The sequence below is a fragment of the Nipponia nippon genome, unplaced genomic scaffold, assembly GCF_047370975.1.
Source record: "Nipponia nippon isolate SJK-2023a ecotype South Korea unplaced genomic scaffold, ASM4737097v1 scaffold_16, whole genome shotgun sequence".
Classification (NCBI taxonomy): Eukaryota; Metazoa; Chordata; class Aves; order Pelecaniformes; family Threskiornithidae; genus Nipponia; species Nipponia nippon.
Window position 1 is genome coordinate 2,501,545 of NW_028262332.1, and position 17,549 is coordinate 2,519,093.

At 45.8% G+C, this 17,549-nt stretch overlaps 1 protein-coding gene across 6 annotated transcripts in view; it reads left to right on the forward strand.

The window, feature by feature from the left end:
* The first annotated feature begins 1,740 nt into the window (after positions 1-1,740).
* Positions 1,741-17,549, forward strand: part of CACNA1B (calcium voltage-gated channel subunit alpha1 B) — a 300,789-nt gene continuing 284,980 nt past the window's right edge. For 5 of the 6 annotated variants that reach the window (XM_087752559.1, XM_087752560.1, XM_087752561.1 and 2 more), the window contains exons 1-2: positions 4,678-4,778; positions 11,495-11,634. In XM_087752559.1, the coding sequence (XP_087608685.1) occupies positions 4,686-4,778; positions 11,495-11,634 (233 nt within the window). In that variant the 5' untranslated portion in view covers positions 4,678-4,685. Of the gene's footprint in view, positions 2,408-4,672; positions 4,779-11,494; positions 11,635-17,549 lie in introns of those variants that run through there. The other variant, XM_087752565.1, reaches the window with a different exon arrangement.

Sequence of the window (17,549 nt, forward strand, 5' to 3'; positions counted from 1 at the left end):
CCCTCCTTCTCCCTCCATAAAATAAAGAAACTTTCCCTGATGACCCAGTTGTGTGGATCAGCTCAGCAGTGCTCCGGGGTGAAGACTCAGGAGGGAACGCTCATTTTAATCTCTGCCTGGGGGCTGTTTGAGGGTAACGGGGATCCTGAGCCACCGGGAGCGGGAGCAACCTGGTGGCAGGCAAAGCGCGAGGCCTCATTTCCCAAAGACTTCAGCTTCCTTTTCCAGGCAAAGTTTTTCCCAAAGACTCCAGCATTCCTTTTAATCTGCAAATTATCCAAAACTGGGGTTGAGGTCCTCTTTTATTGCATTCTCAGCATGCGCATGGGAACCGACTACAGACTGGAGCTGCTTCTTGCTGACCTGGTCCCCAGGGACTGCAGAAAGGGGGTGGCTGTGGCCGTGTCGGGGTGGTTGGTGGCTGTTGCTGTGTCTGACCCTCAAGGCAGCAGGATGAGATGCACCTTCCTCCCTTGCTGCTTCCCTCTATGGCTCCTTGAGTTAGTGCTGCTCCTGGCTCGCCTCGGCAGCCAGGGCTGCCTCTGAGGGTATCTACTAGCTGTGCTGCGGCGTGAGAGACCCCTTCGGACACCAAAGCCCTGGGTAAGAAGCCGGTTTCTTCCAGAGAGTCACCCTTTGGCTCCTGCCAGTCCTTATTTGTGCCATTTGTGGATGTTGCCAGCCCTCTTGCTGTCTCCTGAAGCCAGCAGATGTTATTGCTACATGGTGGGTTGGTTTTGAACTGAGACAGCTTGGATGACTAAGGCAAAAAACACATTAGCAGCAGAGTCCAGGGTTTCCTTACTGTGGGGGAAGTGAAAATGTCCCCCTGCTGATGGCCCCGACTTCTCTGGAGGGTCCCTTCTAAAAGTTAATAGTTTGTATCCCAGATTTAGCCTAAATACAGCAGCACATCCTCACCAGCCTACCGCAGTGACTGTTGACGTGAGGCGCTCCAGGAACAAGGAGGAGTTAGCTTTCTGACTTGTGGTGGATGGGAGCAACAGAGGGTGTTGGAATAAACGGGATTAAAGGATTTCATCCATAAATACGGGATTAAAGGTATCCAGTGCTCTGCAGGAGTCATTCAAACCAAGGAGAAACAAAGTAAGTTGTCCAGAAGGGCGCAGCTCTGTTTCAAACCACAGCCCTGCGCCACCTTATCCGCGAGTGCTGGTGGGGGAGTTGCATCCCCCCCTCCACCCGCATCTGTCCCTGCCGCCGCGGTGCCCACCGGCCCCCCGCCCCAGGGGCTGGGTCTGAAATGAGCCCCCCCCATTGCCCCCCAGCCTTCCCCGGGGCTCCTGATGGCACAGCAGGGGGTGGCGGGAGCTCCCATGCGGCTGGGGGGCACCCATGGGTGCAGCAGCTGGGCAGCGCACATCTGGGCAGCGGCGCGCAGGCGCGGGGGCCGCCTCGCCCGTTCCGCAGGCGGCGGCACCCCCGGCCGGGGCCTTGCGCGCCCGCGGAGCCCTGCGCAGGGGGCGGGGGGGCTCGGTCCCTCCTTCCCCGCGGCCCCGGGGAGTGGCCGCGGCTCCGCCGTTATTTATCGGGGTGGGCGGCGGCGGCCGGGCCGGGCCGGCTCCATCCTTCCCTCCCTCCGTCCCTGCCCGCCTCCCGGTGCCGGTGACTGGAGCGGGCGGAGCCGCGGTGGCCGATTGGCTCCGGGCATCACATGCGGCGGGGCCGGGCCGGAGCCGGGGCCGGGGCCGGGCTGGGCTGGGCTGGGCACGGCGGAGCGCTCCCGCGGCGAGCACGGCAGCAGCGCAGCCCCTTCCCAGCCCAGAGCCCCGCAGCCCACCGCGGAAGGGACCGCGGCCGCCCGCCCGCCCTGCCGGCCGTCCCCCCCGCCGCCCCGGCCATGAGGACGGGCCGGAGAGCCGGCACCTGTGCGGGGAGGTGAGCGGAGCCCCGGCGCCTTCCTCCGACCCCCGGGCAGCCACAGCGGCGGGGAAGAGGAGGGGGTGGAGGAAGGGAAAGGGATTTATATATTTTTTTTTTAAATATATCTATCTATTTTTGCTGCGATCAATCCCGATCCCGCAACCGAAACCCCCGGAGGGAGAAGTGCTGTGCGCTGTGATGCGTCTTCCTCTCGCCTCGGCTGCCAGTTTGGATTGTAGCGCCCGGCTCCGTGCACTGAGAGAATGGCTCGGTTTGGGGATGATCTGCCAACCCGCTATGGAGGTGGAGGGCCGGCCGGGGCTGGAAGAGGGAGCAGCCGGCAAGGTGGCCCCCAAGCCGGCCAAAGGATGTATAAGCAATCGATGGCTCAGAGGGCCAGGACTATGGCTCTCTACAACCCCATCCCTGTCAAACAGAACTGCTTCACAGTCAACAGATCCCTCTTCATCTTCAGTGAAGATAATGTTATACGGAAATACGCCAAGAGAATAACAGAATGGCCATATCCTTTCAGGGAGGGTGTGTGGGCACGGTGGGGAAGGTGGGGAGGGGGAGAGGGAGGCTGGGGGAAGAGATCCCCCCAGTCAGCAAAGGATGAGTGTCTAATGTAGACGTGCGTGTGTGTGTAATAGGTGTGTGTGACTTGGATCTGTGTGTCCAACATAATGTATGGCCGTGTAGCTGGTATCATAGGCAATTGCTTCTGTGGGAACGGTGGAGTGTGCTTTGGACTATGCCGGGGGGGGTGTGTAAGACATACGTGCATTTCGGTGTGTGTTTAGGTGTGAGATTTACATTTCCTATACAGTGGGATAGATTTACATTTCTTACTATTTAAGCCAAATTCAAAGGCTTCTGAGAGATTCATGCTAATGAATCCTGATTCTTATTTTCATCTCAGAGCCTTTCAACTCTTCTTTCTCACTCTGATTAGAAGAAGGAACGTGGGATAAAAATGGTGATACCTTAGCATTAAAGCTGCATTGGTAGTAGGGACATTGATAGCCACGGTACCTTGCGAATCCCATTAATACAATCATTGCAGCTAGGTTTTTAGTACATCACCTCCTGAATCCATCAGAATCAACACAAATCTTGTCACTTTGATTAGGTGCATAGCCTAAGCTTAGGCTGTACTAAAAAAAATGAAAAACAAAAAAAGAAAAGGTTTGTGGCAGAGGGAGGCAGTAAGTGGAGAGAAGGATCATCTGCTGTATTGTGAAAGGGGCAGATGCTTTCTGTCTCGGAACCAGCTCCCAGGCCAAGTGAGCTGCAGAGATCTTCCTCAGAAGGGGGCTTTGCTTGTAATGGTGCACGCAGCAGGGTTGTAAGCCATGAGAAAAGGGAAGCAGACTATTCGAGGTTACCAGGGAGTAGATATATGTGTGTGTGCGTGCGCGCGCGTGTGTGTACAGGACTGCATTACACTGGTGATCTCAAGGGAGCCGGTTGTTTTCTTTTCATTTGATATCACACGCCTATTAATCCTCAGCTAACAGCAGCAAGGCCTCCTGCCAGCCTCCTAGCAACACTTTCAATTGCCACAGAGGCCAGCTCCCCTTCAGCTTCCCCAGTTTTCACTTCGTGAAGGGCTAACAGGAAAAAAATACACCAGCAGAGTGAATGCACTTCCCTTCCCCCGAACACAGACACGTATTGCTCTTTCTGTCCATATTATAAAATCACAGGGACTGCTGTACTTCCTCATCCGTTTCTCCTTCCTTGCATTCAAGTCTGAATAAACAAGCTCCAAAGCTCCGGTGGCAGTTGGAGCATCGCATTCCCTGCAAGGCTAGACGCAGTCTGTCCCCCTCCTGTCTCTTGGATGACTCGTCTGCATCTTTAGCGTGAAGTGTGGGGAAGGGACCCATAGCGGGTTCGGCAGAGCTGCCGGCCTTTCCCTCGGCAGAGCCGCCGGCCTTTCCCTCGGCAGAGCCGCCGGCCTTTCCCCCAGGCCGCGCTGCGGGGCGAGGCGCGGGCCGAGGCCCGGGCGCGGAGCCGGCGGTGCCGGGCGCTGTCCGCGGTGCTGAGCGGCGCCGTCCGCGGTGCTGAGCGGCGCCGTCCGCGGTGCTGAGCGGCGCTGCCCGCGGTGCTGAGCGGAGCTGTCGCCCGCCCCGATGCCGCCCGCGGCGCGGCTCCGCCCTGGGCGAGCAGGGGCTCAGGGCTAGAGACGAGGGCGAGAGGCAAGGGGGTACCCAGCGTCGGGTCTGCCTTCTCTCCCGTGAGATCCCTTCCCTCGTACATCCCGACAGGGCGCTGATGATTTTATGCTCACTAGGAGCGGGCATTGCAATCTAGCAGCAATTCGTGTTTTGGACTTGGGTAGACACTCTAAATCCAACTTTTCTAGCCCATCACTTATTTACACTACGCACTCAAGTTAAATGACAGGGAATTTCTGAAGAACAATTCAGAATGTATTCAGCCATATAATCTATTTTGGGGCAGTTTAGCTTATCAATCTAATTTACAAATAATAATTAATAGCTTTTTGTTTCCTTTGAGCCTTTTGCTTTCTTTCTCCCAAATTCCTTGAGCAGCTCAGATTCTGTGTAAGTCACCAACTCTCTCAAAGAAGAGAGCCAATTTCCTACTTTTCTTCCAAAGGCACCCCAGAAAAAACAGAGGAGGTCACGGAGACAAAATGTCTTCAAAAAAGATGAGAGAACTTAGAATGCTCAACTAATGCAACTGTTTAGGTAGAAATGGGATTTGGATGAGGTTCTCCTTGTGTTGTCTAGTGTCTTCTTTAACTTCTGGTCCCCACTCCATTTGAATACATGATTTTAGCTACAATCATAGCCAATTGTATTGTGCTGGCTCTGGAACAACATTTGCCGGATGGAGACAAGACACCTATGTCAGAGAGATTGGTGAGTTGTATTCATTTATTTACATTTTCTTGCTTCTGGTCTAATACAAAAAGCAGTCAGCCACCCAGTGTCGCGAGTGCTTGTATCTATTTTGAAGATCCACATGTAAACAAAGGGGCATTGACCCGGCAATCAGAAAAAATAAGTCCATGACAACAAATATAACTCTAACCTCCCGATCCCATCTTCACAAGAATGCTTCATCACTCTAGCCAGCCCTGCCCAGTTGCAGAAGAGATGGACCTTACAGTATGATCAGAAGAACAGCAAACTTAGGTTGTCTATAAACGAAGACAGGAAGGCACTGCCAAATGCTCAAAATTATCTGTAGAATCAAATGAACTTCTGTGATATTTTGCCAGGAAGTGGTAGAACAGAGTAACCTTTTAGGTTTACATGTCTTTCAACTATCTTCCTGCTACAGCATATATCAAGGACCCTACAAAGCAAACTTTGGGTTTAGATGATTACACTTCCCTTCCAGAAAAAGAAACCAACTTACAGAGGAAAATAATTTACCCGCAGGCTTTATGGTAATGAGCCCAATTACCTTATTTCAAAAGAAATAAGAATAGCTTCAAAATCATTCTTCCATTTATCATCACTGTAGGAAAAACGGGTAATATTTGGTATGATTTTTCTCCTGCTGTTAATGATCTGGAACATCTTTCATGCCTAAATGCATTAATCCTGGTGCATGTTCAAAGAAAGAATAAATACGGATCTGTATGTGTTTTACATGTAGATATTAAATTATGCAAACAAAATAATATTAGGCTTGGTGCCAAAAGCTAGAGCCTCTGAATGCTGGTTGCTGCAGTTTCCATGGTTGGTCCGTGCCAGTGGGCAACTCTCACAATCTCGTTCCTCAGAACCAGGAAAGAGTGTAGAAGTGATAGATCTAGAAAGAGCTTTGGGGTCAGCTGAAGCTGATACTGCCTGTTTGGAAACGTGTTCACTGATGCTGGCTGCCCACTTACATTGCGTTTGCTTAGCTTCTATTTGAATTATTTCTACATAAGAAGAGATGATGGTAAAATTAGAACATGCGTGTATGTAGATCTTTCTGCCATTGAACATGTCTTTGTATGCTTTGGAATCTGCTAGCAAGGCAAGCCTGGCTTTGTGAGCAAAGCACAGGTTTAGACCCAGGGTAATGATTGAGCTGGGGAAATGCTTTCCATAGTTCTGAACATACAGACTAGTGAAGGGGAAAAGTAGTTTTGTGGATGTTCTGGCTTGGTAACTGTTTGGTGATACGTTATTTTAAGCAGCAGTAGGTACAGTTAGCACATTGTTTCTATGTTCCTCTATGTCCCTAGATTTGTTAAGGGGATCCTAGAGGCTTTTTGTTGGTCCTTTCCCCCATTGTATTAATTCCATTTTACAACACTCGCTACTGCACATACACCTTCAGTTCCGGCCCAACTCATTCCAAAGGGGGGCACTGGCATTACCACCAAATAGTATAAGATAACTGAATGAGTTAAATGCACAGTCTCCACCTTGCTGGCTCTGCTTTGGTGATGAAGGAAGAATTAACCCCTGATTTTTGTCCCAAACACTGCTGTGAAGCGTTGTCTCTGATTCAGATATTCTGAAGCCATTTTAAACACAGCACATTTATAACTCTGAAGTATAAAGGCGTTTATCATAGAATAACACTGAGAATCTTTACAAGTCATGAAATATTTTCTGTTTTCAACATACGCTGAAGAGATTTAGCATTGTGAATAAGAAAAACTGTCTTCTGGTTTTCAAAGTGAAACCGCCTTAGAATGCTCCTGCTGCTTCCACAAACTGTAAGTTGTTTCACTGAAAACATTATGAATCCATCCTAAACCAGAGTGGATGAACATTCCCATACATTTATGGATTTGTTGAACCAAATTATAAGTCCATGCAGAACAGCAGGTGCTTTATTACTGTCTTTGGGAGGAATGGAATTGGCCTTTTTTGACTAATGATTTATGGGTATATCTTTCCTTATCCTGCGTTCATTAAAATCTCCAAATTGGAGTGAGGGCTCATCACTGAAGAGTTAATCAGATCTTAAGGATATGGGATGCACATCACAAGCCTTTTATGACTGGGAGATGTAGGCAGAGTTGTTGAAGGAAAAGCAAAGCTGCCCGGATACTTTGTGCCACAGATACAAAGACAAAAATCTTAAGATTGTCTGTTTGTTAGAGCTGAGAAAAAGAAGGAGGAGTCCATATGAACAATTTCATGATTTTTCTCTTCTGATCAAAATTTTCCTCTATGTATCTCCCCAGAGACCCAAGATAAGAACCTGCAGTGCAATCTCCCTTGGCTGTTTTCTGCACTCCTGTTACTTGTCAGGCAGGGTTAATTAAGCACATGGGAAGAGCAAGTGATGTCTCAATATAGGCAATATTTCAAGAATTGGAATGGCTGAGTTATAAGTAATCTTTCTCTGTCCATTTTCTGCATGTAGTTTGTAGCACAGAAAAGCATTACTTGGCTCTAGGATGGAAATTCTGGTCAAAACCAGGGCTCTGAAAAAACACCAGTCTGGTGGTCAAAACATTTAGTGGTGAAAAGTGGAACATTGGCTTCAAGTCCTTGCTCTTCAGACAAGAGAAATAAGCTAATTCTTCCACTAGCAGGAGAATGACCTACCCCATAGGCTCTTCCCTGCTCTGAGCCGGGAGTCTCGCATGCTTTGGCTTCTGGAAGTGTTTCCTTCATATCAGTAATTATCCACAGGAACAGAGATGCTACAAACTTGCTACCGTCCATCTCAGCTGAGTGCTTTAGCCAATGGGTTGTAGAGTCAGTCTCTCTCTGTCCCAATAAATATTGTGTTGTTTGTACACACTGGAGTGATGCCAACTGAAAAGATGCTGCGGGAGTTGTACTGAGTGGCCCAGAGCCTGGTGGTGAGAGCTCCAAATGTGGGAATGTGAGCATCACATCTGAGCCCTGCATGGCCTTGCAGGTGGATGCCTTGCTCATGATGCTCTTGGCTGCCCAGGCTGAGGCACGCTTGTTCTCTCCCTGTCTTCCTCCTAATTTCTCAGTTTTTCATGAGAAGCTTCAGCAGACCATGGATTTGTCCCAGCCTGACAGAGACACGATATCAGAACTTGCAGGACAGGAAATCTGTTTTCTGCCCTGCTCTGGGCACACCCTGTTTGAAGACACCAGCGGGTCTGTAGGATGATCATCTGCATGTCACTGTAGGGCTCTGAGTGTTTGATTCCCCTGGGTGGTTTTGATGTGAGGGCAGAATATAACTGTTTTCTCAGATATTCAGCATGACAGCTCTTGCACTTTTCTAATGGATTTAATTCTTTATCCTATCCACAGGCACTTCGTGAGTGTGAGCTCACGTGTGAGCTGTTCATATTAACCTTTGCATGAACAAAGCCTTACACACCCAAACCTGTCAAGGCTGTCACATCCAAAGGCCAAGGAAAGACACTAGGACATGGACTAGGAACAGTAATGACTTTCCAGACTCAGGAGTTGTTTCTGATCTGAAACATATTGATTAAATGTGTTTTTGGCCCAGTCTCAAGCTTTGCTTTGTCCACAGCAAACAACCTGCTGGCACAGCTCTGGCTGCTGCCCAAAATCTCCACCCTCCTTCCAAGCATGCACACTGATACTCATTATCACCTGCTTTCCCACTCTTGAACCCAAGCAGCAGCACGGCCTCCTGTCTGAAGGGGGCTGCCGGATGCCCTGGCAGCAGGATTTCTGAGCTGACAGCAGCACCATTTCAGTGCTGTACAGGGCACGTCACCCATGTCATAGAATCACAGAATTGTTAAGGTTGGAAAAGACCCTTAAGATCATTGAGTCCAACCGTTAACCTATCACTGCCCTTGCCCTCCAGCTCCTTCTGTCACACACAGTCATGTGAATCCCTTTTTTTCAGCCACAGGCCCCCCTACCAAATGGGACTTAAATTTTACTTTTCATCCCATTGTTACTGCCCTGATTCTTAGGCTAAATTAGTGTAAATTTAGACAGGCTTTAGAAAAGACTCTCTTTCTGTCCCCTCTTATTTCCCCAGCTAATCACTGCCAACCCTATAGATGACAGTTTTTCTTTGTAATAAATACCCAAGCTCATCGGTGAGCCTTTCTGCTTCCCTAGAAGCTGACAAGAACTTCTTTGACCCACTTCCTAAGAGCTCTGTGTAGTCCTAGCTTTGGGAAGAGCATATTCAATCAAACCCTTGAGTACCTGAAGCCTGGCTCTTTAAAGCTGGGAGCAGTAATCACAAGGCACCTGACCTAGATTGAGCAGACGACTGGTAGCAGAGTAGATATAAGGCTTCTAGAAAGTGAGGGAGTAATGAGGGGGAGTGTATGTGGGTAAAGGTTGTGTTTTGGTTTTTTTTGGTTTTTTTTTTTTTAAATAATGTGTGTTAGAGGAGCTGTTTTTAGAGGCATGCTAGTAGTTTCTGGATGGAAATATAGGATGGGCTAGGAGGCCTTTGTTTGCGATGATTTTGTATATTTGGTGAACTAGAAGGTGTTGTGGGGTTGAAGAGCAGGTAGACTAGGCTGTTAGAGTGCTCCTGTGTGTATAAAGGAAAGCTGAGGAGCCATAAGGTAACTTCTCCTGAAATCATGTATCATGATTTCTGACCCCTTCTTCCATGTTTTCTGTACTGGTTTGGGAGTCCTAGGAAGCTTCTAGCTCTTGCTGTGGAGAAACTGCTGGAAGAAGACTCTTATTGTAGGATTTCTGTTGAAGGTCATAAAAGGTCTCATGGCCTTGCCTTGTTCCTGTTTCTCTGTGGGTAAATAGCACTGAGATGGGTAGCTGGAGTTTCTCAGTCTCTCAGTGATAGCTTCTGTATCCTCCGAGCAGTGTCAGTATGGCTCTGTGGAGGGGCAGAGGGCTTTGAGGTGCTGCTGTTTGTGGAAACAGCTCCTTGGCCAGAGGAGAAGAGAGTTTTGAGTTTGTTGTTTTGTTTTGTTTTGTTTTTTTCCCTCCATTTCAACAAAAGGCCTACAGTGTGAGCGCGATACTCCCCTCCTCTGCTTTGCTGTCTGGTCAGTTAGTGTGTGTGTGTGATCTGCAGGTGACCGGTCATCTTGCCTGACCGTAACGCAATGGAAGGTGGAGTTGCTGGGGCTGTGAGGTTAGGAAAGGTGGAGGGGAGTAGAGATGACATAGGGTGGAAGATGAAGTATGTGGAGGAGCTGGGCTCACTGAGGTGTGTAGGGATGTGGGGTGCTGCTTTGTAGGAAACAAAACTTTAGTTCAGCAACTGGTGGAAAAGCCTGTCCAGAAGTAGTAATTTCCAACAGCTTGGAGGCATCTTCAGTGATCAGTGCTTTGTGGTTGACTTGCTGAGTTGGGTATATGTCGATGTGCTAAGTGCGTAAGCCTCTTTGGGAGGGGTATGCTATTATATGGGTCGTCTAGGTGTGAAAAAACTGCCTTTCTGTAATAAGTACTATGCCTAAAGCATGGGTCTGCGTGCCAGTGCTGGGTCAGAGTTGAGCAAGAGTTGCCATGCTTGTAAAATAAATTCTTGTATCAAAACGGCTTCTTTGGCCGCAAGACTCGACACTCGCGTTGTTTCTGTATAAGAGAACTGAAATCACCTTTTGTCATGAATAGAACTGCAAAATATAAACAACTGTGCATCAAACAGCAGCTCAGCTCTTTGGCTCTCATGGTCAGAAATGATGAAGCCACTGGAACAAAGATTTCTAATCTCTTAATTTGGGAGCTTGCTTCCTTTTGGGTAGGGCTGCTTTACTTCCATTGACTTCAGCTGAAATCAGGGATCTAAGGCACATTTGGAAATTGGATACAGGTGCCAAAGCTAATTAACATGTTCTTGAAATTGCTGTCTACTGCTTTCACCTCTTGCTTTGTTCCCATTTCTTGCCTGCATCTTCATTCAAAAGTGAATGCTTCCATTTGGCCTTGAGTTTGTGTTGAAACTCTTACCAACAAAGTATAATACTGAGGGATCTGGTGCCATAGAGGAAAAAGATGGTTTAGTAAAACTGTGGAGACTAAGCTTGACTTAGCTCTCTAGTGAGCTAGGAAACGAAGCTGTGATCCCATGGTACGCTTTAGTCTGCACCACGGGCCTTAGACACAAACGTTCCTGCTGCTGCTGTTAATGGAAGGGAATGGGGATTTCTCCCTGAATCCGATAGACAGTGAAAAGAAAACAAATGAGACTGCAGCTGTGGAAACTGGGAAAATGAAGGAGAAAAAGTGAAGGAAGAACTGATGGAATAAATGATAAATAAGTTCCTGCCAGTCTTTGCAAGCTTGCTGTGCTGACTGTTACTCCCCAAGATACCTTCTTGTTTTGGTTTTCTGGATGAACTGTAAAACACATGTTTTCTTCCATGTCAATAACTACAGAAATATGTGATCTCAAGTTTAAATATACCCTTAGAGCAAAATTTCAGTATTAATGTTCCCTTCAGAATATTGAGTAAAGGTGGACAGTGTGGGGTGAAACAATCAGAATAAAGACAAATAGAATTGCCAATCTGAAAAAACAAATTTACTTTCAGAGAAATAATAATTATGAAATTCTTCTCTCTGCTTAGTTCCAGTAAACTTAAACCTTTTGATTTCAACTCTGCTCGAAGAGCTGAAAAGGGCGTGAAGTTGGTGCACCTGGTTGTTTATATGGCTCTTGCTATCAGTGCAGAAGCACAGGTATCTCCCTGACACTTTTGATTTTTATTCTTTTTCAGGATGACACCGAGCCGTACTTTATTGGAATATTTTGTTTTGAAGCTGGTATAAAAATCATCGCTCTGGGGTTTGTTTTTCATAAAGGCTCTTACCTCCGAAATGGTTGGAACGTGATGGATTTTGTTGTGGTCCTCACAGGGTAAGTGACCTCCTCTTGCCCTAAGTTTAAGGAGGACCGTTGCTTTGATTTGTGTTGGTTTTTAACTGCGGGTTGGGATGGGAGTGAGTTTAGTGACACAGTACTAAAAAATTGCATTTCTGACCTTACTGTCTTCAAGTAATGGCTATTGTGCTGAATGAGTCACTTTCAAAGCATTGTTTGAACCAACTAAAAAGAGGTTTTGAGGATATTTGTTTGTATATATGCTGGCATGGATCTTGTCCAGATGCTTACTGACATTTCTCGGACTTGGCAGGTTCTAATTGCCACTGGGTACTCGACCCTGATTTAAATCAATCCATCTTTACAGGATGACTTTGAAAGTCAACATGGAGTGAGCTAACAAATTAAATGCATCCCATTTTTAAGCTATTATAACTTTGAAATCAGTGAAGTTTCTGCAGGAATGAATTTGGTCTGCTATAAAGTAACTTTTCCAAAAATAATTCAAAGGGGGTGCGTGTCTTATAAAGGAAGGAGTTGAAAACGTTACCTGTGCATTTTGTACCCTGGTTTGAAATAATATCACTAATTTCTTTCTTGGAAATGCTTACAATATTTTTATATGTTGCAACAGTTTCTGTATCTATATAACTACAGTGTAGCACTAGTGGATAATGAAAACATAAACATTAAGTAACACTTATGGTCTACAGATTGTGCTTTAAAGCTCCAAAGGTCTGCGTGAGGTCCTGATCTTGCAGCCTTCATCTTGGAAGGACTTCAGTTAGTTTTTCCCCCAGAAGGCTGCAGTCTGGCTCTTGTTATTAATATGCACTCATTTCACACACCTTCTCTACTACTCTGTGTGATGAACATACGTATATTCTTTGGTCTGGTTAGTGGCGTAGAGTAGGATGCTGTTAGGAAAATTCTTGCATACATATACAAATGTATTCATTAGATACATTATCACTGTAATTTTATTTGCATTCGGTGTACCATGTGATATAGCAATTGAGAGGCCAAAGGGAATTCTTTATGTATTGAGAGGAAGAAAATAAATATGCAGAGCTTGATTCTCCTGCTGCTGGGGCTGGGTATTTAATCAATAGAAACTTCAGTGGAGCCAGAAGGAGAATCAGATTTACATACTTGGAAGCATAGGGGGTACCAGGATGAAAAGAGAACTAGCACAGATGCTACAATTATTCGCACCGACAGTATGTTCTGATTCCTAGTTAGCACAATGCCCTTTTGTGTGTTTAAAAAAATATATATAAAATCAAGGCCCTGATTCTGGAAAGGACTTTGGCATGCTGTTTAATTTATCCTTCAGCAAAGCATTCAAGTACACTTTTGAATTCAGCTGACTCCAGTGGTTCTGTACCTTAAGTTAAGGTTATACATAAAAGCTTTCCTGAATTACAGCCATATTGCTATTTGTTTAAGCATGGTTTAGATTTGTTTTTTTTTCATAAACACAGGCCACGAATCAAAATAGATTTTTTGTTTTAAACTGTCTAGCTGTGACTGAGATGTTCAAAGTTTTGCAACAGTATCTGAAACATCGTGTGTGCGTGCCGTGCTTGTGGAATCACAACCAAATGTGCGATACTATAGGCGTGACACCGGCATCTTACTGGTGCCGGTTTTATTGCGAGTGCTGTTTGCAGCACTGTTTGATCTCTGAGCATAATTGCAGAATATCGCCTTGATTAGACAGCTGTAATAAGGAACCCTGTTGCCATCTGCAAACATGCGTAGTCTTTTGAAGTACAATCCTGTTAACGTCAAAGCTGCTGGTTTCCAATGGTGATACTAGCTGGGCTGTATTGAAATTGTCTTGTACATGGACTTCCCACCAGGCAGGCAATGCAGGGAAGGCAAACTGTAAACTGATCGACATTAAGTCCAAGAGTCATCTCCGCTGAGGAAATTCACAGACCTCTAATCCTGTAATTCGAGGGCTGGATTTAGCTAGGCGCTTGAGCTCGTGCCCAATTTTTGGTGCCTGGGGGGTCCTACTGAAAATAACAGGGTTACTCATGTGCTTGGTTAGATAAATGCTTTCCTGAATCTGAGGCTGTATTTCTAAACCTAGTAATGAGGTGGAGGGACCTATAACAGAGGAATAACATTGAAAGATCTGCAGCTTCACACAGGGGATTGAATTAGTGTTTTCTCTGTAGGCTGTTGTTTTGCTCTGATTTTCCTAGGTCCTTATTATGTTTTTAGCTCACTCCTGTGTTGCCATGGGTCTGTGCTAGAAAGCAGGAGCTCCTCTTCCTTGGGCTTCCTTCACTGGCCAGAAACCCTTTCATTTGCCTGTTGCCTGCCCTACCTTGGCTAACAGAGGAAAATCTGAGCACGGCCTTTTATTGGAGACAGACATCATCCTGGCACTTCTGCATCGAGACTTTAAAGGCAGGGTGCTGAGGAAGAACATTTTACTACTGACAAACCCAGCTGTTTCTCCAGGGAGGGGCTGTGAGGTGGTGACACAAGTGGGACCTTAATTTTTTCTTCTGTGGAAGGTGGTCTCAGATCTGTGTTTCAAAAGATGATCAAGCAGGTTCTGTAATTTATTAGAGAATAATAAAAAAGGGTAGCGCTAAACTTGTACTTAATATGTTCTTATAAATATAGATAGGTAGGACACCAGTTTTCGAAATATCATTTTACTACTCTATCAAAAGCTTTCCTTTCCATATGTGCAAGATTTCTACTTGAAAATGTTCCTTCGTGCTTCCCAGGCAGTGATCAGCATTCAGTTCCTAAGCTCAGTTTCACATTGATCTTCAATATTATAGAGGGATTTTAATTTCTCTTTTTTTCTGTGTAAGCATGAAAGATCACAAAATGCACTTTATGATACTGCATGCAGAGTTGTATACCTGCTAATCCTGTTGAGTGCCCATTTTTATTAAGGTAAATGGTGAATGTCAGAAAATCTGATCTCATTTTCAGCTTTTAGCTAAACCCCACAAAAGCAAAGAGCAGCTTTGCTCTCGTTAGCTGTTTCCATAGGAAGAAGGCCAGCCAGTGTCTGGGTGTGTTTTGGAGGAGGCTGTGGGGGAAGGCTCTGCATTTACTGAACTTACCCTTATGCAAATATTACAGTGATCATGCAGTAACCCTTTCCACCTGTTTTTTCCAACCCCCTTTTTTGCTACTCGATGCCTGCACACTGGGATTATTGATAAATATGTATTTTTTTTTAATTTGTCTGCAATGATGGACACTTTGTTTGTCAAAATCAGACAGTAGAACTTGTTAATCAGAAAATAAATCAGGGCTGTGTTATATGCAGCCAGGATCAATATTGTATTGAGCTAAACTGGAGTCTAACAGATAGTGGCCCAAAATGGCTTGGTTTGTTGTTCCAGAAAACACTCCTTCAGTTTCTTTCTACAGCAATGCTGTCGTGTCTTTTTTCTCATTTACTTTCAAGGAAGCATGCTGATATGCTGTTAATAAAGGCCTGGCAAAATAATAGAATGTTGCTCCTTGAAAGATTTTGTTTCCTCTGCAGTTTTTTTAATTATTTCTTGTGAACTCTTCCAGTTGTAAATGAGTATCGAGGAAAGCTGCCCTGCTGCGATGTGCCTGTTGTTATTGTGGAGAGACGCATGTATATTTTATAGCTCCTGCTATTTTATTTTCACATTTTTATGGGATTGCATTCACTCCAGTGGTGACATCACCCATTAGCAGCTCTAAATCACACAAAAATGCAATTTCTCAACTGGCCTGGGACTATATGATCTTAATGTACTTTTCACAAGGAACAAAGGGACTTTTTACTCTATTGCTGCAACCCATCTTGAGGTGGAATCCTCGGATATCCACAGTTGTCTTGGGGACAAAGTCCTCCCTACATCCAACGCCCTCAGATGGCAGTGGATGGAGCTGTGAGCCTGGATTCAGGGCCTTGAGGGTTCAGCCCTGTCCCTGTTGGAGCTCATGGGAAGATTTCTCCTGGTGTCCTGGGCTTTGGATGCAATAGTCCGAAGAACTGCTGTACTGGGTTAAAATACAAACACCTTCTCTCGGTAGAGCTGGTGTAATAGGGTGGCTGCTAAGGGGAAGAATGGGGAACAAGGCATGGGTAAAATGATCCTTATCTTCCTGATTCCCAAAATTCAGATGTCTAAGGATTTTGGGGAAAAATATGGGTTTGACGGCTTTTAAACTGCGTGTCCAAGGGGACAGTTGTCCTTGGTTGTGTTTTGGAGCCTGTTTTATACTTTTTGCTTCATGTTCTGGGTAATGGGTCTTATTGTTTAATTACATACCACAAGAAACAGTGCTGCTTATCCCTTTTTTAATCACTAGCTACCTGAGATTTCCATTGGTGCCTTCTAGATTTTGCATGGTAAGATCTGGAGAATAATCATTCCTTTTTCTGCGTGCTTATGGTTTTATGAACCTCCAGCATTTCCCTGGTCAGGGATTTACGCTGCCCAGCCTCCCTCGACCTGAGAGCTCTTCTGTGCACCACTGACCTGTGTTGTTGCTCTGGTCCTTTCCTAGTTCTAACGTATCCTCTTGGAGGCAGTGACGACAACATTGCAGTGTTTGTCCGACACCAAGAGTTGCTAAAGACTGGTATAAATAAATGGAGCACTTGAAAGGATCATGCTCTGTCCTTTATGAGCAGAGTTAATTTTTTTTTTTTTGGCTTTCAATCAGCCTGGATTAAACACTCTCGAAGAGTCCTGGTAGCTTCTTGAGCCAGTTGGATCAGCTGCCTGGATGTCTGGGTGGGACTGGCAGAGACAGCGTGTGCCAGGCCTGGAGCTGCCAAATGATGTGCACAAAGTCTCTGTGCTGTTACTGATGTCTCAGGCTGTCGGGAACAAATTACAAAAGCTAGAATTATCTTGATTGTCTGGATGACTGAGAAATGTGCTCCTGGCTTCTGGTGATGCTAATAATTTGGAAGGTTAACTTGTTTAGTAGCATAATAAAGACCTGTTCATCCTCGATGTTATCTTTGCTAGTTACCGGGATCATCTTAGAAGGTGGGCAGTCTGAGATGCTATTCCTGGTGCAGTGTATGAGGAGCAGTGGCAGCCTTGGTTGCAGTGATGACTGCCAAAGGCGGAGGCATAGGAACCATCCAGCCTGGTCTGCGCAGCAGGCTATGGACCTCTGATCTTTCAATTCGAGGTGGATGTACCTCCGAGCCAGGGTGTGGGGTGAGATGTGACCATGAAAGTATTTGAGAAGTGGATGTCTGGTTGAGGGCTGGGATTTTTAAAGCTGTCAAATATACATGGATGCCTATAGTCTCTCTAGCATTTTTTTCTCCGCATGCGTGTTCCTGTGCATTCAAAAACCCTTAGATTAGTATGTCTGAATTAAGGGGTCCCACTGGCTCTTGTATACTCCCCAAAACACCTCAGTCTTCCCACCTGCAAATAACCATAGAATGTAATAATTTGAAAAGCAAAATTAAAATCAAACCCCCTTGGATGCCCTGCCAGCATCACTTTAGACAGTATGTTCAGCGCTTTGTTTATAAGCTATAGATCTAGACACCTAGGCAATAAAGGGGCTAGGGGCAGGGAAATGCAGATTTCTCTCTGCTTTTCTGATATGGAACTTTTGGCACCTCTGTGCTAGAAAGCAAAGCTGAGCAGCAACAGGAGTTGAGAAAACGGATACTTTAAGAGGGACAAGCTTCATCTTGATTAGTTGTCACAAGGAAAACGAGTAAGCCTCTTTGCATGGTTATACAGCATGGGTGGTGATGGACTAAGGCTGATTGCTATTAGCGTTGTGCATGAGTCATTCTGAGAGCAAAGCCTCTATAGATTTTAATGGAGCTGATCCTTGTTTGCAATTTCTTTTATGCTCCAATGATGATGGATGCTTGCTGGCTCAGAAAAGCAAAGGTACCTTCTCAAATTAAATCAGATTAAAAAATTGGACAAGGCAAAAGGAAT